A 25,193-nucleotide genomic window follows, 5' to 3' on the forward strand; every position below is an offset into this window, starting at 1 on the left:
ATCTTCTGTTGGAGCAAATTCTGCTGGCAGCTAGGCCGGTGATTCATGATACTTCACTCTAACTCAATGTGGGCTGTTGGTTTTGGACGGCCAGGACTGGAAATACTATGAAAGCCTCATTCCAGCCAGGAGTATAAGCAAATATGACCGTTTCCAGTCCAAGTCACTGAAAGAACAGCAGAGCCTTGAGTCCTCCGCATTCTTTAACTCAGTCATTTCCCAAATGTCTAATTGCTGAAGCACACTGGGGTCTCTTTCACCATTGACATAGATGTGCATTTCACTCTTATACCTCCAAAGGTTTACTTTTAAAATTAAAAAATGCCGCCAAGTTCCCATCAGCACACATACCACAACACCCACATTGAGATGTTCTCAACGGCCACTATTATCAACGGCTACTAGTCGGAGGGCTATAGGCCACCTCCAGCCTCCAAGGCAGGATGCCTCTGAGTTCCAGTTGCAGGGGAGTAACAGCAGGAGACTTGGCATACCCTCAATTCCAACCTGTGGCTTCCAGCGGCATCTGGTGGGCCACTGTGCAAAACAGGATGCTGGACTGGATGGGCCTTGGGCTTGATCAAGCAGGGCTGTTCTTATGTTCTTATGAGATGCAGAAAGGTGGCAGAATTACCCACCATCAAAAGAGCTCCCCTCTTGTATTTGAGCAAGAGTTGCTATTCTGGGGGTGCCTTTTGACTGTCAGGAGGCAAGCCCAGAGCAGGGACTTGAGTGGTGGAGATTTGGACCCAGGTCAGCACTGCATCACCCTGACTCTCGGTTACGCGGTCTGTGAAGAAGTCCTTGGTTTTGTCTGTCCTGACTTTACTACCTTTCAGTTTCATGGAATGGCCCCGAGTTCTAGGGCTAACCCCTGCTAACTGGGCAAAGAGTCTGCTTTTTAAGTGGCAGCTCCGTACCCTCCGACATTTCAGCAATGAATGCAGAGACATACCTGTGAATCCGCCGGGGGCGTGGCCTGGGAGGCATGGTGTGCAGTTCTGATTCCAAGCATGCCACAGGTAGAAAGAAGGCAATAAAGGGCTCGCCCAGCACATTACTAAAGCAGATGAGCCAGGCCCATATCTCCAACATTCCACAGATTAGAACAGGAATATACTTGCGACAACCAGTTCTCATACCAAGGGTTGCTACCCAAGCCCTCCACTCACTACTACACATGGCTGAAGACAATCCCTCCACCCTGCTATATATCATGCACGTTGCATAGTGCCTTCGTGTTGTGCACCCAGCAGGGGTATAGATATAATTGAGCGGATGGGTTCTGGGGCCCCCAGCTCTTGAGGGCCCCTCAGCTCCACCCCTCCCTATTTTCTTCATTATCTTCCTCACTCTTAGGGGCCGCTGGTGAGAAGGGCGAACATAGGCCCCCTCTCCCCTAGCTACGCCGCTGGCAGCTAGTGACACATGCAGATGCACTAGAGAGAAAATGCATCCACCCACTTGGAGATTTAATTCCCAGAGAGAACTGGGGAGGGAGCGGAATCCTGAAGAACGGTAACTCTCGCCACTAGGGTTGCCATATAGCTTCCCAAATCCCATAGCTTCCCAAATCCGGGTGGCCTAATTTGCATATTGTGCAAATAATGCAGCAACTAATTTGCATGTTGTGAAAATTATGCGGCAACTAATTTGCATTATTTATTCATTTATTTAGCAGAGTTATATACTTTCCCCTCCTTCTCTGCCCTCCCATGTGATCGGATCCAGGGTAAAATCTGGGCAATCCAGGCAGTGCATTTGAAATCCTTTTAAATCTGTGTGACATATGGGCGCGCGCGCGCCGTGACGGGCACGTGCATGCTCGTATTTACGCGACTTCCGGGCAACGACGGGGGCAGGGGTGGCAGGGAGGAATGCTGCCGCCCCCAAAACTTCAATCCTAAATGCAGCACCGGAGGGGGAAGAGCGGTGGGAGGGGTAAGTACTACCCCCCCGCCCTTAAAGGTAGACCCCCTCTCAGTGCTGGACCCCTGGACCGGTCCAGTTCCGAACCGGTTCGGAGGCCTCCAACATGGCCTCCGAACCAGTTCGTGCACATCCCTAGAGTGCCCTGAGGAAACAGTTGGCTGAGAAACTGCTGGGGAAATGGGAGGGCATAGCTTGCAGGCTGGAGACAGAATGTGCCTGCTTGTGTGTAATAAGATAAGGACCAGTTCAGTTAGATGTGTGAGGGAAGTTATTCTCCTTTATTGTATTGCTTGAATCTGTGTTGCCTGTGTAATGAAAACTCTCTCTCTCTCTCTCTCTCTCTCTCTCTCTCTCTCTCTCTCTCTCTCTCTCTCTTACAATCTGCTTTATGAAGAAACAATCGTTCTTATTGCATACTCTTGTTTTCCTTTTAATCTAATAATATACCCTTGTTGGTGAAGTGTGTGACTCTTCATTTTGGGTCTGCCTTAGTCATATGCCTCAGTCTGGAGGCCTAGGAATGCTCAGCCCCTTCTAGGAAGGGTTTTGCCACTTTGCCCCCCACCCCACCACTGGTATCTTACATGGAGAGAGTGGTTTGTCCCTTATTAAAATAAAGTGGATGGTGGCAGCCTACCGTGAATCCCATCTAGTCAAGGATTCATCCCTGGGAACTTCCCCCTTCCCCTCTGGCAGGAGCTATGGCCATTTTTCTTCCCCCTTGGAGTCATTTTTCATTAGCTTTTGGAGTCTTCCCTGCTCAAGAAGCAATAATAGGGACAAACTAGGAACAGTGATTTAGAAGGGGACAGATTCCAGAAAATAGGGATTGTCCCTGATGAACAGAGACAGCAGGAGTCGATGTGTCTCTCTTATATTAAACAAGGAAAGAGCAACTCTCCTTCTTCAGCTCAGCATAGCCTCCCCATCAATAGATGTTTGCTGGTATCTCCCATGTGTTTCTTTTTTTAGGTAGTGAACTGCTTTGGAAAAGGGAGCCATCGTGTAATTCCTTTGGCTAGGTACACTCTGTGAACTATCCTTGTCCTTGAAAGGCAATAATAATACTCATCATCATCACATGATGGAAGTCTTCTAGGCTGACAAGACTCTTTAATAATTTAATTAATCTATTTATTAAAACACACTTGTGTGTCTTGACAATTAGGGTTGCCCTATTCTGGCTTTCCAAGTCCGGGTGCCTAATTTGCATATTATGTAAACTGGCTGGAAAATAATTTCTGAGCAGAAGAGTGACTGCACGTTTTGCTCTATAACTCCACTTCTACAAGGGCTAGAGCTTAGCTTTTAAAAAAATTATTATTAAGTGAAAGCTGGAATCCGGGCGAATCTAGGTGGGCTAAGCACTCTGGGTGAGATGCTTAAAATCCGGGTGAAACCCGGAATTTCGGGGGGCATGGCCACTCTATTTGACACACTGTTTGGGAATGTGTGCTTTATCTGATCTGTTTCTGAACAACAGTTACCCCCCTTTCCTTGTTACGTCTGCAGCCTGAATGGAGATTCCACATCTTCCGTTTCTTTTCTTAGGGCCGTGCAAACAAACAGCGGCCTACATTCTTGTTGCAGTCTCCTTGGGGCCTGCGGCGATTGCGAAAGAATCCAGGTTCTTTTCAGGTCCTCTTCCTTTCTATTAACTTAAAATGCATGAAAAGTGTGAGTTCCTGTCCCAGCTACCGCTGCTGTACTACCTTTGCGAGAAATTGGACGAGACCCTGAATTAGGCCACAAATTACAAATGGGAGTCGGGGAAGGAGAGTTATGTCCCCGCAGACATGACAGAAATCCGCCCTATTCTTGCCAGTTGATGTTTAGTCCTTGCCTCCGTTCTGCTAAAGATACCCAATATGACTTCCAGTCTCTGTTTAAGTGGGAAAGGCATTCCATAAACAAAACAATGCCATTGTAATGGGGGCATTCATTCTCCCTGGGCTGTCACACTGTTTGTCTGCTCCAAAAGCTGCTTTTAGATAGTCAAATAATGGGTGGGAGGGGGAGATGTTACATGCATATAATAAGGCAGTTCACACAATTATTAATTGGGTAGGACAAGTGTCCTACCCAGCTTTGGGAGCTGTGTGTGTAGCACTCTGTTTTTAATCGTGTGCTAGCAAAAACACACAGTTAAAGACACATGATTAAAGATAGGAGGAGTGGGGCAGTGATTATCTGCAAGAGGGGGAGCCAGTGGCGTTCTTACCCCTGGACTTCAGGGCCGAAGTCCATGGCCTCCACAGCCCCAGGGGCCCCCCATATCCTCTTTAGTCTGTCCTGGATGGTGTGGTTGCCTGGTGGAGCATGATAATGCTTAATTTGCAGAGGAGTGGGGGCCTCCAAAGGCCTTTAGGTCCAGGCTCCAAAATTACCTAGGTGCACCTCTGAGGGGAGCTAGATAGGGTAGCTTTTCCTCCTACCTCATTAAAATGCTGGGTACAAGTACTGGGTAGAATGGTGAGGTCCAGCACATCTCCTCGCTCACACCTACCCTCCTCCTACCTAGTTGTTTGCTTGCACACAGCTGAAAATCAGAAGCACACACAGCTCCTGAAGCTGTGTTGGATGCTTGTCCTACCAATTTAATTTAATTTAATTTAATTTAATTTAATTTAATAATTAAGATCATGTGAACTGCCTTATTGTCCGCTTCTGGCCCTGTGTTTGTATTGGAGTATGAAGCTAAGAAATCATGGACTTCAGACACCCTGAGCCAAGAGCTGCACTCAGTAGTGGAGCCAGATCAGCGGCGGCCCGTGTCCAGCTGCCACCGCGGCTCCGCTCGCCCCGCCCCCTACGTCTGACGTCAGACACAGGGGGCGTGGTCTGGCTCCCGAAAGGGGCCGCGCGGCCCCGTTCGGGAGTTAGATTCAGGACAGCACCGCGATCGCAGCATAGCCAGAAGCAGCTCTCCCTGCCTTTAAGGCAGGGAAGATTTGCTCTTGGTCTCGCTGCAAATGCAGCGATGGCCATTTAACTCCTGAATGGAGTCGCGCATCTAAACTAGCCCCCGCATCTGATGTCAGACGCAGGGGACGTGTCGGGGCCACGAGGCACGGCCCTTGTGGGGCGGGGTTCTTTGAACCCAGTCGCCAAGTGGTGGTTACGCCCCTGGCTGCACTTGATGGGAAGGATTCTCAAAGTCCAGCTGAACAGAATCCTCCAAAATTCCAAACCAAAGAAACTGATGTGTGATTACTGCTCTACAAATCTTGAACCAGAAGCACAGGAAGAGCAAGCCAGTGGTCAGAGCCAGGATAGCGGCTGAACATCGAGTTACACACTTTGACTGAAACTGTTCCTAGAAGATGCCCCCCCCCCCCCCGCCCCCAATATTTTTCACAAGATCAAGCAATTAAAACCTCCAGGATAGCTTTCAACAGCCTCCTGGAGATTGATGCTGCTTCTTGGAAACTCCAGGCCAGTCTTGGCAGGGTTGCAACTCTACCACTGCAGCAAGTTCACTTCTAAAGGAACTGGAAAGACTTTAACAAACAATCCAACCAGACCTGAAATATTTAAACAAGCAAAGTTGCTTTTGCAAATTTTGCAAATTACTTTTCACCACGTGAGTTTGGAGCCTGGTAGGCTTTTAGTTCCCTGGTTTGTAGCGCTTGGGTGGGTATGGTGGCGAGGGAGCGTTGTAATTCAACATGCCATTCAGTCGGATGCTCTCCTTGATGTTACACACGAGGCAGGCACTTACCACCTCCCCAAATGCCAAGAGTACCATTCCCCACTGCTTGTGCCCACACTGGCTCCTTTGTTCTCCCTGCCCCACTTTGCTGCTTGTTGGTGGAGCACAAGGTTGAAACACAAGATGGTGTGTCCAACGTGAAGGTAAATATTGTATTTTCCGCTGTGGTTGCAGGCATCCTGCCTCCCGTGGATGTACCTCTCACTGAGAAGCTTTGCACAGAGGTGCCTTTCATCCCTGGCGCTGAAGCTTGGAGGGCAACCCCCACAAAATAAAGGGGAAAGGTCCAGGCTTCCTAAAATCAGGACATCAGCCACCAAGAGCTTGCCCAGTACAGGGAAGTTGTTTAGGGATGGGGTGGACTCAAGGAGAAAGACTTGCCTCCTATGTTTTGCTGCTCTGAAGGACTGAATGAGAAGGGTCAGGGTGAGGGGACTGGTGGAGGGCTTCAGCAGCTTGAGGATATATAGGGCAATAAAGCATTAATGCCAGCAGGGGAAGAGACTGGAGTATCAAATGAAGCTCTGTTAGACTTCCGGCAAGGGCAGCTTGCTGATCCTTAAAAATGTGTGAGGGCATAGCCCGAGCAATGAGCAAGAGCAAGCAAAGGGTAACAGGAGCTCCCCCCCAAATATTTCCTGCTCCTGCTTTTGCTCTCTCACCCACCAGAATGGAAATTTACAGCTAAGTGCCAGAGAATGCAGTCTTGGTATATTATGGTCCTATAGCTTTAATTAATTCTTTTTAAAGGCCCCCATTGTTTAGAAAAGCCTCATTCACACACTCCTCTGTACTCCGAGACGAAGCTGTAGAAACCAGTGCAAAGGGCTGTGCGGAAATGTGATTCGGCACATCGAATCACCCGCACAACCCCTTTAAAAACAAGAGCTTCTACGGCCCCTTTAACAAGGAGGGCAGGTCCATAGCTGCTTCTCCTCCCACTCGCTGCCAGTTCAGTCATCCTGGCACTCCTCCCGGATATCTTCACATGCCAGCAGGGCGTCTCCCAGGGCGTGCGATGCCGGCATGCATATGGCCATGTGTATGCCAGCATCACACGCAGGGGCAGCTGGAAGACGCCATGCCGGTGCTTGAAGATCTCTGGGAGGAGCGCTGGGATTACAGGTATGGGCCTGCCCTCCTTTTGGAGGCTGGGCTTATAGGCTTTTGTGGGGGACCTCAGCACCCCCGCCGCCACTGTCAGATGAGCTACAATGCAATATTTTTCACACCAGAACATTCTCAGGCAAAGCCGGAAACTTGGGGGGGGGGGCGGGGGTTTAGAAGACATTCTGGATAAGATCGTTCCCACTGACTTGCAGAGAGAGATCATATTTTGCATGGACAATCCTGCCATTTAAATCAGCAGGCTGCTCCGTATTTGAGCCCCCCCCGGTCAGCATTTGGAGGCCCCCCAGGCCTGAAGGTTCTGGACCTCCACCCAGAAGTCCAAAGAGCACAACTGAGTGTGGATATGTCAAGCAAGCATCATTAATAAGGCGAACAAACTAACAACATTAATTACTTTATCTCTGTTATGTAATTAATGCATAGCAAAATCTTAGCTCCTCTAATAATGTTCTTTGCCACCCCTTTGCTTCTCCTGACTAGTTGTTCTTGAGTCACTCCTGCATAGCCCTCAATGAAAGTTGAAAGCCTAAAGATTGTCCCCATCACATCCTGCTTGCTTGGTCTTCCCAGTACTGTTGCTGTTAGTGTGACAGAGTACACAATACAAGCCATAAGTTATTTGCTTACACTGGGCAGATTTCCAATGGTTTCTAATATACCATGGTTCCAGTATTCTACTTTATGTCAGAACCTGCCCATTATGCCTCTTCTGTACCACAAAAGTAAATTACTGGTGATTTGAGACCCTGCAGTGGGACCTAAAATTTGCTGCCTGACGGAGGAAAGCTTCACTCTGCCTCATGGTAGAGCAGTCTGTGTGTGAGGGATTTTGTTTTTAAACTTATTTAAAGCTTACCCTTTAGGTTGGGGGTGGAGGTGGAATATCAGAGCCATTAGACCAGAGAGGTTCACCCCCATTCCATGGAGAATCTGGTTTCTGTTGCAGGATTTGAATTCCTGGGAATACAAAAGCAGATTTAAGCTTTTCATCATCTTGACTTAAAAGTCTGCTCCTTTTGACCCGTGTGGGAAGTAAACCCAGTTAAACCAGATCAAGAATTCTAATCTCTGAATGCGCTGAGATTAGATTCCTCAGCATATCTTTAAAGCCAAAATGTTTATTTTATGTATTTAAAATAAGTCTGTTCTGCCAGTGACTAACAGTGGCATGAAACTATGGCTACAAGAACAACAAAAATAGTTTACCCATCCAGTTCATCAGCACACATCAACCCCCATTAAAAGAAAGGGGAAAGGAACAAATTTTTGCTGGTTTTTTTTTTTTTTTAAAGCAATGGTGATGCTCTTATATTTAGCAGGGGGAGAGCAACTGGACCTACCCAACCCCAACACAGCATCCCTTCAGTGGCTGTTGCTGGTGACTACCTTATTTTTCTTTTTAGATTGTGAGCCCTTTGGGGACAGGGAACCATCATATATTTATTATTTTTCTATATAAACCGCTTTGGAAACTTGTGTTGAAATATTATTATTAGTAGTAATCAAAGCAGGGTTGGCTTCTCCATGAGGCCAAATAAGACTATGGCCTCAGGTGGCGGGTTTGCCATGCGGCAATGAGTATGGGCACCTTACCTGCAGGAGTCGCTCCATCTGCCTGCTGCTACCATGTCTTGCTTTTTTCTCCAGCTCCACCCCTTGCTGGCCATGCCTATCTCACCTCAGCCCAATGCCATCTCTCTCCCCCTTCGCCACCCACAACTTACTCCCAGGGTGCGCTGCTGTTTTGCTGGTGAGGCAGCATGGATGGAGGAGAACTAGTATTGTGGTAGCGAGCTTGAACTGTTCCCTTTGCTAAGCAGGGGCCACCTTGGGTTGCATTTGGATGGATGACTATATGTAAGTGCGATGAGATGAGATGAGATCCCCGCTTAGGGGATATGGCCGTAGCTCAGTAGTAGAGCATTTATTTTTTGCATGCAGAAGCTTCCAGGTTCAGTCTTTGGCATCGCTTGGTAGGGCCGAGATGGATTCCTTCCTGAAACTTTGGAGAGTTGCTGCTAGTCGTACTGAGCTAAATGCACCAGTGGTCTGACTCAGTGTATAAGGCAGCTTCCTATGTTCCTACAAATGTCTGTACACTCAGACATGCTTTTTTGTGAATTACGCTACCTGTGTTCATTTTAAAAGTGAACCTGGGTACAGGCCTCTCAAATGCCCGTAGCCAGGTTCATTTGGGTACTTCTTGTCTGTACTCAAACAGGAAGTGTACTGCTGTACCTGCGTTCAGCACAATGTGTGGATAACTGTACCTGTGTACAGATCTGTATCCGTGTACACTGTATACTTGTACGACTGTCAGACATAAATTGTGAATAGGGCTTCTGCTATATTTGACCCAGAGACTGGTGTAATGGGAGCCATTTAATGGCGTAGTGGGGAAGTAAGTTGCCTAGAGAGCAAGAGGTTGCTGGTTTGAATCCCCTCTGGAATGTTTCTCGCACTATGGGAAACACCTCTATCGGGCAGCAGCAATATAGGAAGATGCTGAAAGGCATCATCTCATACTGCGCAGAAGGAGGCAATGGTAAACCCCTCCTGGATTCTACCACAGACAACCACAGGGCTTTGTGGGCACCAGGAGTCGACAATGACTCGATGGCAAAACATCAACTGGTGTAATAACAGGAGTCAGATCAAATGCAGGGCATTTTGACTCAACAGGCTTAAACAACATTTTACCCTGTCTCACCAAATTAACATCATGGCCTAATTTATTTTTTGCTGGGGAAGACGAAGCAGAGGAAAATATCAAGGGATATCAAAATATCCAAAAACATATTATACAGCCATTTCTCAAACCCCAAGCAGTCTCGGCCTGATCAGTGCTCGGATGGGAACCCTGTGTATGTCGCTGAGTTCTGGGGGAAGGAAATAAATACATTTTTAGTGAAAAATAGATTTTAGCATAACATTTCCTCAGCACATCCACTGGGGAATAAGTGCTTCGCTTACAGAAGGAAGCATTTGTCACCATTACTGTTACTCACACCAATTAGTCCTTTATTACATTTTCTAAGATTCATTATGTGCAATAAATTAAACAACTTGAACACATTGGAATCACAGTCTGATTTCATACTTATGTATGAGGTGTTATTGAGAGAAATTGCTGGCACTACAAACAGCTATCAGGAGTGGTGGGTTTCTTGAAAACAAAACTATGGTGTGTATTAAGGGAAGCGTGCTTGGAAGGTAATGTGCCCCTTTGAAAAACTGAGGTGTTTGTAACATGAATGACGATTCAGTCCAATGTCGGTTTTACATTTGAATACAGCTGAAGCAATAGCCACATGAAGCACCCTCATGCTCATTCCCGAGCCAAAGGCTCTCTGGGCCCACTAGAGAAACCACAGAGCTTTAATGCACACATCCTGTGGGAAACCCTCCGATGTACAAAGCGGCTCTGTGGCCCCAACCCACCCTCCCTGTCCCTACTTAGGGCATGTGTTTGTGTGTGGTGAGGAAAGCTCAGCCCTGTTAACAGCCGCATGGAAACTTCTGTCTCTCTTCAGCTCTTTCAAGCCATGTCACATCCAGCACCCTCACACGGCTCTTTCTGTCAGCAGTTTGCAGGCCCGTGAGTGCGTTCTTTGTTCCAATGTGCCTTGCAACACATACGGGAAGGATGTGCGTAATGAGCCCAGCTTAGTCCTGACCTGATGCAGCTGTAAATTCCAAGGAGCTCATAGAATCACAGAATTGTAGCGTTCGAAAGGGCTAGGGATGTAGCTACATTTGAACACTGGTAGGAAATGGCTTGACTAGCAAGCCAGAGGTTGCCGGTTCGAATCCCCGCTGCTAGGTTTCCCAGACTATGTTTCCCAGACTATGGGAAACGCCTATATCAGGCAGCAGCGATATAGGAAGGTGCTGAAAGGCATCATCTCACGCTGCGTGGGAGGAGGCAATGGTCAACCCCTCCTGTATTCTACCAAAGACAACCACAGGGCTCTGTGGTCTCCAGGAGTCGACACCGACTCGACAGCACACTTTACCTTTGCTTTTGAAGGGGTGTGGCTCTGGGCCCCTGAAGGAGGGGCCTGCCAGCTGGGTGACAGCTTGCTGGGGTGGGGACAGGGGCCCATCTTCATGTTTTGTCCCAGGGCTCGGGGCGGATTAAGCTCTTTGCCGCCTGTAGATGGCCAAAGATTTGCTGCCCCAGCGGCAAGGGAGGAAGTTGGGGGGGGGGGGGTTCAAATCTATTTTTTAACTTTAAAACCACCACCACGCTGAAGCGCAGTGGCATGGTAGCGGAGAGGGCGGCAATACCCCTCCTAACCCATGCCCAAGTGATAGCTATTGCCTGAAATCGGACAACAGCTGTCATTTGGGAGGCAGGCGGGCTTGGATTAGGAAGGGTATCACCGCCCTCTCTGCCACCATGCCACTGCGCTGCGGTGCTGTGGCGGTTTTAAAGTTAAAAACTAGATTTGAACTCCCCCCCCACCCCTTAACTCACGTCTCTGGGCGGTTTATAACAAAATAAGAACAGAAAGGAAAACATTAGTTAAAAACACAAACAAGACATTTAAAACACAACAATTTAAAAATTTTAAAACACTGTTCTAAAACAATATTAAAACAATTGAAACAATATTAATTATAAAAGCCTGAGTGCACAGATGCGTCTTTAAAGACTTTTTAAAAACTGTCAGAGATGGGGAGGTTCTTATTTCACTAGGGAGCGCATTCCAAAGCCTCGGGACAGCCACAGAGAAGGCCCATCCCTGAGCAGCCACCAGACGAGCCGGAGGCAAATGCAGACGGACCTTTCCAGATGATCTCAGTGGGTGGTGGGGTTCATGACGAAGAAGACGTTCTCTTAAATACCCAGGGCCCACGCTGTTTAGGGCATCTGCCTCTACTGCCTCTCCGTTAATTCGCCAGTGGCAGGGCTCACTCCAAGGGGCCTTGGAGATCTTCTTCTGGTCCTGCTTGGCACAAGAAATACCAGAGCACCCTTGACAGATGGCTGCCCTCTGTTTGAAAACCTCCCGCAAAGGGGAACCTACCACTTCATGAGGCAGAGAATTCCATTGTCAGATAGCTCTTGGAGCCAGGAAATGTCTCTTTCTGTCTAGCCTGAATCTGCTTCCTTGAAATTTCAACCAATTGGTTCTTGTTCTGCCCTCAGGAGCAACAGAGAGCAGGTCTGTTTCTTCTTTTACGTGACAGCTGTTCAGAAATATGAAGATGGCAATTATACCTCCCTTAGTCATCTTTGGCTTAACGTTTCCAGCTCTTTCAACAGTTCCTCATAGGGTTTGGTTTCCAGACCCCTCACCACCTACGCTGCCTCGTTTAGAAACTTTTCCCAGTTTATCCAGCTTCTTAGAACGGTGGGAACAGAAGAGACCACTTGAGTCTTGGGATTTCAAGGCTGCGCTGCCGGCCAACACTCAGCTGGCTGTTCCCACACAAGCACCTCAGGAGTATGTGGGGTTTGAGAGAGGCTGGTAGGGGTGTGCACGGGATGTGCACGGGAGGCGGGAGGGGGTCTCTTTAAGGCACGGGGAGGGTGCTCTTACCTCCCCTGCCGCACTTCCCGCGTTGGCACTGTTAAAAATCTCTGGCGTGGGGCGGCTGTATTCCCTCTTGCCACCCCGAACAGCGTAGTACTAGGCTTGCGCCCGAAACGTTTTGGAGGCCATTATAAAGGCCTCCGAAACGTTTCGGCTCGGGGGGAGGGGATTCGGCGTTTCGGCGCTGGTGGGGGTGGTACTTTAAAGACGGGGAGAGTGTACTTACTCCTCCCGCCGCATTTTCCTCACCAGCACTCACCAGCACAATAATGATTTTCAAGCCCCTCAGGGCAGCAGCGTTCTTCCCTGCCGCCCCGTTGCCCTCATTGGCTGGAAGTGGCTGGAAGTAGCTGTCGTGTGTGCGCCTGTCGCACGCGTGCACACGCACGGCAGACGGGTGCATGCGCACACACACATGATCGCTAATTCCAGCCACTTCCGGCTGATGAGGGCAATGGGGCAGCAGAGAGGAACGCTGCCACCCTGAGGGGCTTGAAAATAACAGAGCACTGGTGGGGAAAATGCGGCAGGAGGGGTGAGTACACCCTCCCCTGCCCTTAAAGTACCACCCCCGCCAGCACCGTATAACTTTCAGGCACATCCTACGTAATACCAGAAGTGGTGTGTGCACGTGTGCACGCCACACATGTGTTCATGCACACCATGTGTGCATTTGTGTGGCATGCACATGCGCACACGCCACTTCCGGTATTACACTGACCTGGCGGTGGCAGGAGGAAATACAGCCACCCCACACCAGTGATTTTTAACACAGCACTGGAGGGGGAAGCACGGTGGGGGAGGTAAGAACACCCTCTCCATGCCTTAAGAGACGCCCACCCCAGCATTCGAACCTGTTCGGTGGTCTGTGTATAGACCGCCAAACAGGTTAGTGCACATCCCTAGTGGCTGGCTCCTGAATGGGCTGAAGATGGAAGTTGGGCCAAAGAAGCCTTGGGTGGTAGGCTTGGGTAGGTGGTGGTGGTGGGGTTTCCCCTGGCAACAGCCCCTAGGGGACGAGCAAGAGGGAGATGCCACTCGTGGGCAGAGGAGAATGGCCTAGCACTCCCAAATGTGAGGAATCGCTATTAGAAACCGTTAAGCTTTGATCGCAGTCCAAGACCCTCCGAAAGTGCCAGGATTCTCTTTTGTGCCTCAAGCATGTCCCCAAACCTGTTCTACTGAGATGGGAGACATTTGCTGATAATAGGCAGCAAAGGTAGGTCAATAATGATGCCCTCTGTAGAGGAATGTTTCAGAGAATACTTGCCCGCTTTACAGGAAGTCAGCTTGCACAGACAGGAGGGAGGGAGCAGACGAGAGGGCCCTTATATCACATCAGTCCTTGGTAGTCCTTCACACCGCATGAGAGCACTGCCTAGGGGGAGCCCAGACATGCTCCTCCTGGTGCTTCTGGTGGCTCTTTCATGTGGGGGCCACCAGAAGTGTGAGCACTGCAGCTAGCTCTGTCAGGAAATGTGGGTTCATTTCTTACCAGGAAATGCTAGATTTGGTTGTGGTGGTGATACCTGAGGGGAGTCCATAATAACTCAATGCAATACAGCTCAAACCGAAATGTTAGCATTTAATAGCATATTTTGTTAGAATGCAATTTTAACAACAACAACAACAACAACAATAATGTTGTTGCTGTTATTATTATAGATATAGTCGCAGAATATAGGCTGTTCCCAGTAATGCTGCTTTTTGTAATTGGCTGATGGTGATTTCTGTGGCAGCAACAACATTGATAATAAAATCCAGCTATCCCAGGTCCTTGGGAAGGACTCGGTGTCTGGATAAAACAAACCAGTCAATAACACTTGTCTGACTGTGTAAACAACAACAACAATAATAATATTTATTATTAGGGGCCACAGAAATCACCATCAGCCAATTACAAAAAGCAACTTTACTGGGAACAGCCTATATTCTGCGACAATATCTATAATAATAACAGCAACAACACTGATAATAAAATTCAGCCATCCCAGGACCTTGGGAAGGACTCAATGTCTGGATAAAACAAACCAGTCAATAACACCTGTCTGACTGTGTAAACAAAAATAATAATTATAGTAAACATTTTTTTACTTTGATCTTGCTCCCTGGCAGGACAGCAGAGTTTTATCTTTCATATGTTTTTACTGGTTTAAATAAAGCAGTAACTGAAAATGTTGCTAAACAAGATCCCAGTTAACTAACAACTAAGTCTTTATTAATTATTCTAAAGACACTGGCTGACATCCAGACCAGTACTGTGCTGTTGCAGCAGTGGCTGATAATCTTTATATATAATTCTCCTAGACATACCTGTGCCTAATCCCATGTGTGGCAGCTCTCGCGAGAGTTTGCAAGCAGCTGCCTGAGGGATAGCGATGGGGACGGGGGAGAAAATGGTGGTGGCAGCTGGCCAGCCGGCCGGTGAGGGAAAGCGTGAGCCAGGTGGGCGAGGAAGGGAAGGGAAGCGCCGGCCAGGCCAAGTGGTGAAAGAAAGTGCTGCCAGTGGGGAGGGAGGGAAAGTGCCAGCCAGGCGGGCAGGTAGGAAAGGGAAGCACCGGCTGGCGAGAGAAAGCACTGCCGGCAGGGAGGGAGGGAAAGTGCCGGCTAGGCTGGCGGGCGGGGAAGGGGAGGGAAGGGAAGCACTGGCCAGGCCGGCCGGCGAAGCAAAGCACCACCGGAGAGACAATGGCCTGGGAGGAGGAGAATGGACTGGGGCTGAAGGGGGGGTGAACTAAGGGTACAGATGCTTTGTGCCAGATCAGCTAGTTAGTGACTAATGCTCCACCATCTCATGAGGAGAAGGAGGTGATTTTCAACAACCTCCCTGTTCATCTGAAGCCTACAATATCAAACTATTAAAATCTCCAGGATGGCTTTCAGTAGTCACCTGAAGAATCATACCAGTTCCCAGAGACTCCAGGCCAATTCTGGCAACCCTACTCACAGCAGATAAGGAGGTTTCATTTATTCCAGAAAAATCCATTCTGCTTACAGGTCAAAGGGGGAAAAGGGCAAGAACACAAGAGCTACCAGAAGCGCTTTCTAAAATGAAGCTTTTGTCTTTTTCCTCCCTCCCAGGTTTGACTATCAGGAGCTTTTGCACAATTCCACCTTCTGCATCATCCCCCGGGGGAGACGTTTGGGGTCCTTCAGGTTCCTAGAAGCATTACAGGTACTTGTGGAAGTTTCTTTTCTTTTCTTTCTAATCTCACAAACTTATGCCAGTTTAACAGCCATTCCCTCTTTCCATCTTCTATGGGAAGCCTGACAACTATAGTTCTGTGAGAGGACGGAGGGCCTAGATCAGGGATTCTCAACGTTGGGCCCCCAGATATTATTGGACTTCAACTCCCATAATCCCCAGCCCCAATGGCCTTTGAAGTCCAATAACATCTGGGGACCCAACATTGAGAATCCCTGGCCTAGATCACTAACAGAGAATTCTCTGCATCTTCAGCAAAACCACAATGCCCAGAATTTAGAATACTAGTCTACCCTACAAGGCTATTGTAAGAATTGCTGAGACAAATTACATGAAATGCTTTGGAACATGGGCGTAGCTATGGGAGAGGGGGCCTGTGATTGCCCCTCTCCCTGGTTTTCCCTCAGAGTGAGGGAGATAATGAAGAAAATAGGGTGGGGTGGTGCTGGGGGCCCCTCAAGAGCTAAACAGGTTCTTTGAACCCATTTCCTCAATTATAGCTACACCCTGCTTTGGAACACTTGCTGTTATATAGATCCTTCCCTACATTCCTTCATCAGCAATTATTATAAAAAAGAACACGAGCCCATATATATTTTGTCTGTTACATAGGAATTATCTAAAATTTTGATTAGTTTCATGCTTCAATGAAGTAGAGACTCTGCATCCTCCTTTAAACTGGGGTGCTTAACAGGTTCTAAGACCTGGATGGGTGAAGGGTATTATTATTAAAGAAATGTATATCCCACGAGGGATATTACTTTGCCCACCTACCAGCAAGCACTTTTGCTGCTCTCCTGTTGTTAGCTCAGCCAGAGAATATGTCAGGGAGCCATACAGCCCTTGTAGATAAGAAAAGCAGTCTAACAATTACAAATTACAAATTTTGTAAGCAATGGAGAATAGCCACAGACATTGCAGTGAAATGGTTCTCCCATGCCTTGTGCCATGCAGCAGTGTCATGGATATTAGGAATAACATCATCTCATATTTTCCTTATATAATTTGATTCAGCTGGGCCTCAGGATGATGATCTACATGTAACCTTTTTTTAACATACAAGCTTGTAGGGCAGCAGTTCACACGCTCAAGAATAGGTTTGGAGAAGCCTCCTACTTTAGTTTGGAAAGGCACACAGAGTGTGATGTTTAATTGTCAGCTAAAAACAAAGTCGGAGATGCTCTCCATGATCGTGTGCTGAGCAGCAGCTGGGTACAGCTCCTGGGTAGGAGGGAGTCTTCCCACCCAGCTGTTGCTTCGCACACAACCAATCACCGCCAGTGCCTCCAACTTTCTTTTAACTGACAGACAATCAAATATCGGGAATGCACACAGCTCTCTAACCAAGGTCGGAGGCTTCTCCTATCCTATTCTTGGTCATGTGAACTGCCCTAGTGTTCTTCAAAGATACTTATGTGAACTAATTGTTTTTCAGGATGTGTTTTTAGGACTTAATTTTGCTCTTGTTTCTCAAACATGAGGATTAATGAAGGAAGTCTGAACCTAAATTAAAGAGGCTAATTATAAATTTGAGTTGGAGTTAACAACAGATCAAAGAAGAAACAGTAAGCAAATGTATACATGACAACTAGTTTCCAATTAAAGGAGAATTGAATGTTGACATGTTTCTCTAAGTCCAGGGGGAGATAGCGTGGTTCTTCAGATGTTGCTGAACTACAACTCCCATAATCCCCAGCTATAATAAATTGTGATGGAGGATGATGGGAGTTGTAGTTCAGCAACATCTGCATGTTGCCTCCTCCTGCACTGAGTTTTGGTTTTGTATAGTCATAAGAAATATTAGGATAAAAAAGTGAAAATGTTGGTGGGGATTCAGGTTACCTTTCAGCCTTCCTTCCTTGACTCTTTGCTTACTTCATTTGCAAGTTAATACCTGGACGAATGCTCTTTGAAACGGCTTTTCATGAAATGCGCTGTGTAACCAATGCTATGTTTTCATGCCTTAAGCTTTGTCTATGTTGTGTGTGATTTATTTATATAAATAAATTACTGTTTTGATAGACGTTTGTTCTCTTGAGTATTTATTTTTCAGTAATATCATTACAATACCCTCGCGAGGAACATGAACCCACATGTGGTATAATTTCTGGACTGGAGCCTTGCATCCAACAGTTCCTTACAACTAATCTAAACCCTGGGGTGCAAAAGGTTGTCCACCAGAGCAGAGGCAGCCATGACAGCAAGATGCTTTCAGACCTTCCAAGCCACCCCTGCCAATGCAGCGCTCTTGCCTCCCTCTCCTGATCTTTCTCTCTCCTTGCTTCAGACGGCCTGCATCCCCGTGCTGCTCAGCAACGGCTGGGAGTTGCCCTTCTCAGAGGTGATTGACTGGAGTAAAGCAGCCATCGTTGGGGACGAGAGGCTCCTCCTGCAGGTAACGATGCCCACTCCGTGCAATGAGGGCAGGCCTAGGCCCAGGCAGCCTGGTGCAAGATGGCACCACCCTTCTTAAAGAAATGTATATCCCACGAGGGATATTACTTTGCCCACCTACCAGCAAGCACCTTTGCTACTCTCCTGTTGTTAGCTCAGCCAGAGAAGATGGCCCTCTTCATGTGGAGCACTGTAGAGTCACTGTACACAGCAAGCATGACTGTCTGCGATGTCAACACAGCTCTGGCACGAACAGTTGGTTGGGGGCTTGCTGGATCTGAAGAGGGACGGGGAGAAACTGCACAAACAAGAGCGGTTATTAGCAGGCAACAGCAGCTCCCCTTCAGGCGAAAATATCAATTGGGGGCACTTTTGGTGGGAAGGCAGCTCAGGGGGCAGGGTCCGCCATAAGGCTTTTGGCACTCTAGGCTAGGGTTGCCATATTCCGGCTTTCCAAATCCGGGTGCCTAATTTGCGTATTAGGTAAATTGGCTTGAAAATAATTTTTGAGCGGAATAGTGACTGCACATTTTGCTCCATAACTCTGCTTCTACGAGGGCTAAGCTTTTTCTTTTTCTTTTTTTAACTGAAATCTGGGCAAATCTGGGTGGGCTAATCAATCTGGGTGAGATGCTTAAAATCCTGGTGAAACCCGGGCATGGCAACTCTACTCTAGGCAAAGTATGGACTTTGATGCCTCTCAGATGAGAAGTGTGGAGGCTTGCAGGTGCCCGGCAGCCAGGAGCGGTGTGTGCACACGGGGGCAAGGTCCTTCACAGCCCTTGAACACAGCCACCTGCACCTCACCCCTAGCACCAGGAGGCGGGCATGAGGCTCTGCTGGGCACCCAACTCACTTGCACCTGAGCACCAGAGGGGAGAGACAGCAGCCATGGGAGGTGTGGGGAAAGTGATTGAAGGGAGGAGCAAGAGAGGAGGCCCCACCCCTAGTGGCAGCGGGTGAGTGGGTATGCCACTCCACAAGGTGAAGAATAGCCATTAGTGACTGTTAAGCTTTGACCAGAGTCCAAGAACCTCTGAAAGTGGCAGATATCTCTTTTGTGTCTCAATGAATGCCCCCTTCTAACTCCATCCACCTGCCCCAATGCATTGCATCCTGAGATCTTTCCCAGGATACATTATTCTGGAACAAACCTGTTCTGCTGGGATGGGAGGCATTTGCTACTAATGGGCAGCAAATGCAGGCAGGTAATAATGACTAGGGATGTGCGAATCAATTTGGATTCAAATAGATTCGACAAGAATCTGGTTGATTCAGGTGATTTGAGCTTGAAACGAATCTGCTCAGGCACTCCTGGCCAAATTTGAGCTTGAATTGAATTGCGCCAGATTCAGTTCGAATTGATTCAAGATTTGGGTTCCTCCTATTAATTCCCCCAGTTTCCTAGCTTTCATTTTTAAAAAAGCAGTAAGCTCCTTGTAGAAATGGAGTTATGGAGCAAAATGTGCGGCCACTATTTTTCAAGCGTTTGGATTCTTTGGTGTATAATAACTTTTCCTCAATTAATACCTATGAGGATTCATTGCACACCTTCATTTCTTTTGTCCATTTTGATTGTCTTTGGACAGTGCCAACTGTCAACTGCCATGTTCCAACTACACCCCCCACCCACCCACCCACAAGGCAGTGGGGTACTACTCAGTTCATTTTTTTAGGAATATTGAAGTGTTTAGACTCTTTGGCATTCATTACCTTTTCTCCTAATGAATCCCTATGAAGATTCATTACACACCAAATAGTCTAAACAACTCAAAAATTCCTAAAATATAAACTGAGTACCCCTGTGGTTTGCGGGTTGGGGGGTAGTTGGCACATGGGATGGTACTAATTCCCCACACCCCACCTGCAAAGCAGTGGGGTCAAAATAAACAAAAGAAATGAAAGTGTGTAATGAAGACACCAAAGAATCTAAACACTTCAAAAAATCTTAAAAAATAAACTGAGTACCCCGGTGTGGGGGTGGGGTGGGGTGTAGTTGACACATGGCATTGGGAAGTTGGCACTGTCCAATGACAGTCAAAATGAACAGAAGAAATGAAGGCATATAATGAATCCTCATAGGAATTCATTATGAGGAAAGGTTACACTTGAAAAATAGTGACCGCACATTTTGCTCCATAACTTCACTTCTACAAGGGCTAGAGCTCAGCTTTAAAAAAAGAAAAAGAAAAGTAAAGTTGGAGATCAATGCTGGGGTTAAGGATAGGGCAACTTCGAATCTCCATTATTTCTTATGGTGGAAATATACAAAATCAGTAAAAACTAAAAAGATATCATTAAAAATCAACCCCCACGACAGCAGCCACGACAGCAGCCACGCTACCACCCTTCAAATTTGGGTGGTAGATGGCATTCTTGGGGACCTACCCACCACCCAAATTTGATGCCCCTAGAACCTTTAGAAATGGGCCGAATCACTCCAAATCAAATCCAACTTAAATCAAATTTGATCAGATTCAAGTTTGCAGATTCAAGTTTGAATTGAATGTGGCTGATTCTATTCGACCGCGAATCAAATTGCAAAAAATCGATTCGTGCACATCCCTAATGATGATGTCTTATACAGAAGAATGCTTTAGAATGTACATATCACTTCACGGGAAGTCAGTTTGCAGGAGGTGAAGAGTAGAAGAGAAAGGAACAGGCTGTTGCAAGCCAGGACAGATAAGACTGTGAAAGTTTGCTCCATAAAGTTATGTGAGGGCCAGACTAGACAATGAGTCATTAAATGCATAATCATCTAATTTGGGGCTTACTTTAACTTTCAGCCACATGGGTCCCTGTTCTGAATGGGGACAACACAGAATCAGAGGGTATTTGACTCTTTAATTCTGCTGCTTTCCCTGTTGAAGATCTCCCTCTTTCCCCAAAGCTGCTATGGGCCCCTGAAGGTGAAGGTGCCACAGACTGAGGGCCAAATGAAACCCTCAGGAACCCTGTGTTTGAAAGAACTAGAGATGTTTGAGAAGTTATTCACAAGCAACAGCAGGTGTATTACCAAAGTGGCTTTCTATGACTCTTGAGATAGTTTCCTTTTGGAAGTTGCCAGTGATTTGATGTTGACTTTTAAACACTTTGGCAGCTGTCTTGGAATTAGCTTTATTCTCCTCCTTTGGTAATCAGTGACATCTGCCCTTATGGACTTGATAATGATTCTTGCATTGTTTTGAATTGGGTAGAATTTTTGTTAAAACCCCTTATACATTCCCATACATTTGTGTAATTTTTTGAACTGTTAATACATTGTAATTCTTCATCAATCTTTTTTCCTTTTTTTTTCCTTTTAGCATTTATTACTTCTAGTTATTATTTGGGATTCTTTGCTGGAAGTTGTTGTCACTGGTGAATCCAATACTGTATACTTGTTCTCCCTTGTAGTTCATTTTCATCATACCATAGACACATTTCCAATTACAACTCCCAAGCACAGAATATTCAGCTTTTATACACACAGATTCTACAATCCATGTGAACACAACTTTTTGGCAATTGCAACACACTTGGTCTGCTCAAAACCTTTGCTCTTCATTCATGTGTGCTTCTACCCCCGTATTTTAGAACCAAAATGTCTGGGTGGCCTCATCCCTCATAAATCACTCTGCTTTCTCTTCTTCACACTGCCAATCCCTCTGCCTCCCCCTCAGATTCCATCTACAGTCCGATGCCTCCACAGCGACAAGGTCTTGGCCTTCCAGCAACAAACCCAGTTCCTTTGGGAAGCTTATTTCTCCTCTGTGGAGAAGATTGTGCAAACCACACTTGAGGTAAGCCACAGTATCTTGGGCATTTGCTTCCTCGTGGGCCAGCATTTCATTGAAGGATGCCAGCTGGCCAGAAAACAACTGACTTAGTAACCTCTTGTGCTTTTAAGAGGTTTGAGATGCAGAAAACAATAGGTAAAGCTTTTCATGGCATGGTACAAACACAACTGCTTGCTGCTGTGGGTCAAACCGAGAGACAATTACAGAGGTCAGTTCACAAGTTGGCAACCCAAATCTTGTCAAGGTGAAATGCTTGGCATTAATGATGGCGTGCCAGGTGCTAGGTTGAGAACTCTTGCTTTCGATTATTGGTGTGTCCACTTCAGTAGGGTCTGCTTTGACTGGCAACAATTTTCCAATATCTCAAGCACAGGTCTCACGCTTGCTGCCCAAGGCCATTTGTCAGTGGAGAGGCCATGGACAGAATCCAGGACCTTCTGTGTGCAGAGCATGTGCTGCACTGTAGAATTTAAGACCAATGAAAAGCAGTACTTTTTCACACAGCACATAATTCATCTATGGAATTCTCTGCCACAGGAAATGGTAATGGCCAGTAGCTTGGATGGCTTTAAAAGGGGCTTAGACAAATTCATGGAGTACAGTTCTATCAGTGGCTACCAGTCTGGTGGCTATAGGCCACCTCCAGCCTCAGAAGTAAGATGCCTCTGAATAGCAGTTGCAGGGGAGCAACAGCAGGAGAGAGGGCATGCCTACACCTCTTGCCTGTGGGCTTCTCAGAGGCACCTGGTGGGCCACTGCGTGAAACAGGATGCTGGACTAGATAGGCCTTGGGCCTGATCCAGCTGGTCTGTTCTTATTTTCTTAACCAGTCGGCAGAGATGTTCTGGACTTCCGGGCCGAAGCCCAGGGCCTCCACACCCCCTGGGGGCCCCCTGATCCTTTTTAGTCTGTCCCAGGTAGTGCGGTCGCATTAAAAATTTGTTTAAAATACTATCTCTATGAGTGGGGCTCCAAAAGCCTTTAGGCCCAGGCTCCAAAATTACTTAGGTGCACCTCTGACAGTCGTTCTGGTGAACACATTTCCAGTGTCGTCCAGCAAGGGGTGCTCTAAGGAATGGCTCAGGAGAGTAAAGCTAGAGATGTCCTACCTCTCCGACCCCCATAAGAGAACTGATAATGCATGGTGAGGATGGGGGATGCTGACACAAGAACAATCTTGCTGGAGCAAACCATCGAGCCCACTGTGAGGCAGAGTGTTCTTGTGGCTTCAGAAATTTGCTGACTCCCGGGGAGATATGGCCTCCCAGAGGAGATGTTAGCCTTTAGGTCTCATAATTGGCCTTGTACTCTAGGCACTACAAATCTAGGATGAGTGCTTAGAGTCAAAGTCTCGTCTTAGAAGTGTTCTCACTTACTTTAAAATATTTATGCCCCCAGCCTTCCAGCACGATACTGCTCAAGGAAGCTTCCCAAAATAGTAAACCAAATCAACAATATAACATTAGTAAAATAAATAAAATAAATAAGAACAGAACCTTATTAAAAACAAATTTAAAAGCTAAAAGTAAAACAAAAACAAAAAAATAGCAACCCAGATATAGCTGTAGTTAAAACACACAAAAGCCTCTCTAAAAAGTTGGGTTTTCAGGTTCTTTTGGAACCTGAGAACTTAAAGCTAGCTCTGTCTTGCTCCTGGGCTGCAGCGGCTTTCCCCAGAAAGTTCTTGTACTGGAGGCAGGCCTCGGCCATACACCAGGCATAGGTGGTGATCTCTGTTCCCCTCACTTTCCAGAGTGAGCTTCCTCCCTTTTATGTCTGGAGGTGGGGAGGATTTCCTCCAGGGCCCTTCCCAGGATCGTAAGAGGCTGGCAGCGGCCATGTGTGGTGGCCACCGCAGCCCCCTGACCCAACCTCCCACGTCTGATGTCAGATGCAGGGGGCCGGCTAGCCACACCCCCGTGTCTGACTTCAGATGCGGGAGATGTGGTCTCCCTTCCAAATGGGCCCGCGCGGCCCCCCTTTTGGAAGGGAGATCGGCTCGTGCTGCATTGGGCAGTGTGGGCTGGAGCGACTCTCCCTGCCTTAAAGGTGCAGCTCCGTTGGGGAGGGACATCGATCGGCCCCACTGCATTGGCAACCAGACCAGGAGCGGTTCTCCCTGCCTTTAAGGCAGGGAGAGTCACTCCAGCCACGCTGCCCAACACAGCGAGGGACGATTTTGGCTCCAAACAGGGCCGCGCGGCCCTGTTTGGGACCAGAATAACGCCCCTGCATCTGACGTCAGGCGCGGGGAGCGTATCTGAGGCCATGCTCGCGGCCCCTGATTGGTGGTGGCTCGGGTTCTTTGAACCCGTTTGCCCAATGGTGGCTCTGCCCCAGGCCCTTCCCTTCCTGTTTCCTGCTTCCACTCCCAGCCAGTCGCAAGGTGGCTTGAAGACATGTGCTCGATTGCTTTGGCTTCCTGACATCCATCTACTCCAGCCTTTTGTTTCCAGCAGGGCCTCTGGGATGCTTACAAGCAGAAAATGGCCAATCCCTCTGAACATTTCAGTTTCTGTGATGAATAGTCTTCAATAGGCCTCTCTTTCCTGGATCTGATGTTTTAGTGACCATGACCTTTCACTTAGGTAGAAAAGAATAGGAATGAATGTCTCTGCTGCCAAGGATAAGAGTTACACGCCTGTGTGTTATTAGAAGCAAAACCAAAAGCTTTTACTGGAAACTATGCTTTGATTGTGAAGACTGATCACCCAGACCTGGCTCTTTGTTGTGCTCTACTGTTCTCAGCACTGGAGAAGCTGGAAACAGCTCTTCTAAGATCTCGGGTGCATGGTCCTCCTTGAAACACAGAAGAACACAGAAAGCAGCCCTGCTGGGTGAGAACAAAAGTCCACCCTGATCTGCCTTCCATAGTGACCAATCAGATGCCCCCAGGAAGCCCTCAAGCAGGGCTTAGAAGAAGCCACCCTCCCCTGTTATATCTCCTCAGCATGTGGTATTCAGAGGGATACTGCTTCTGAACATTGGGGTTTCCATACAGCCATGAGCTAGTTGTTGATGGACTCATCCTCCATCGCTTTGTCTAGTCTCCTAAAACAATTTAAGTCAAAGGGCACCATCACCATATCTTGTATACTACACCCCACAATTTAGCTATGTGTTATATCAAATAGTAGTTCCTTCTGTCTGTTCTGAACTACGACCCCAGTGCCTTTCACTGGGTGACATCAAGCTCTAGTATTATGAAAGAGGGAGAAAAATCCCTCTCTCTATACCACACATGATTTTATAAGCCTCTATCATGTACCCTCTCAGTCATCTTTTTTAAAAAAATTTTTTGTTAGATTTTGTTAGATTCCAATAGGTTCAGAGAGGCTTACAGCATTTTTAGTTGCACCCTAGGAAATAATGATGAATCATTGGCATATGTGGCAGTACTGGGCAAGAAGCCCTAAAAGTAAAGTGTGAAGTCGATTTCGACTCCTGGCGCCCACAGAGCCCTGTTGTTTTCTTTGGTAGAATACAAGAAGGGT

The 25,193-nt window shown here is 47.3% G+C and overlaps 1 protein-coding gene across 3 annotated transcripts in view; it reads left to right on the forward strand.

Moving 5' to 3' along the window:
• The window catches only part of EXTL1 (exostosin like glycosyltransferase 1), an 86,450-nt gene that overhangs the window by 42,089 nt on the left and 19,168 nt on the right, over window positions 1-25,193 (forward strand). For all 3 annotated transcript variants that reach the window (XM_053268845.1, XM_053268846.1, XM_053268847.1), the window contains exons 3-5: window positions 15,400-15,493; window positions 17,811-17,918; window positions 21,583-21,702. In XM_053268845.1, the coding sequence (XP_053124820.1) occupies window positions 15,400-15,493; window positions 17,811-17,918; window positions 21,583-21,702 (322 nt within the window). The remainder of the gene's footprint in view (window positions 1-15,399; window positions 15,494-17,810; window positions 17,919-21,582; window positions 21,703-25,193) is intronic.

Source organism: Hemicordylus capensis, chromosome 7, assembly GCF_027244095.1.
Source record: "Hemicordylus capensis ecotype Gifberg chromosome 7, rHemCap1.1.pri, whole genome shotgun sequence".
Classification (NCBI taxonomy): Eukaryota; Metazoa; Chordata; class Lepidosauria; order Squamata; family Cordylidae; genus Hemicordylus; species Hemicordylus capensis.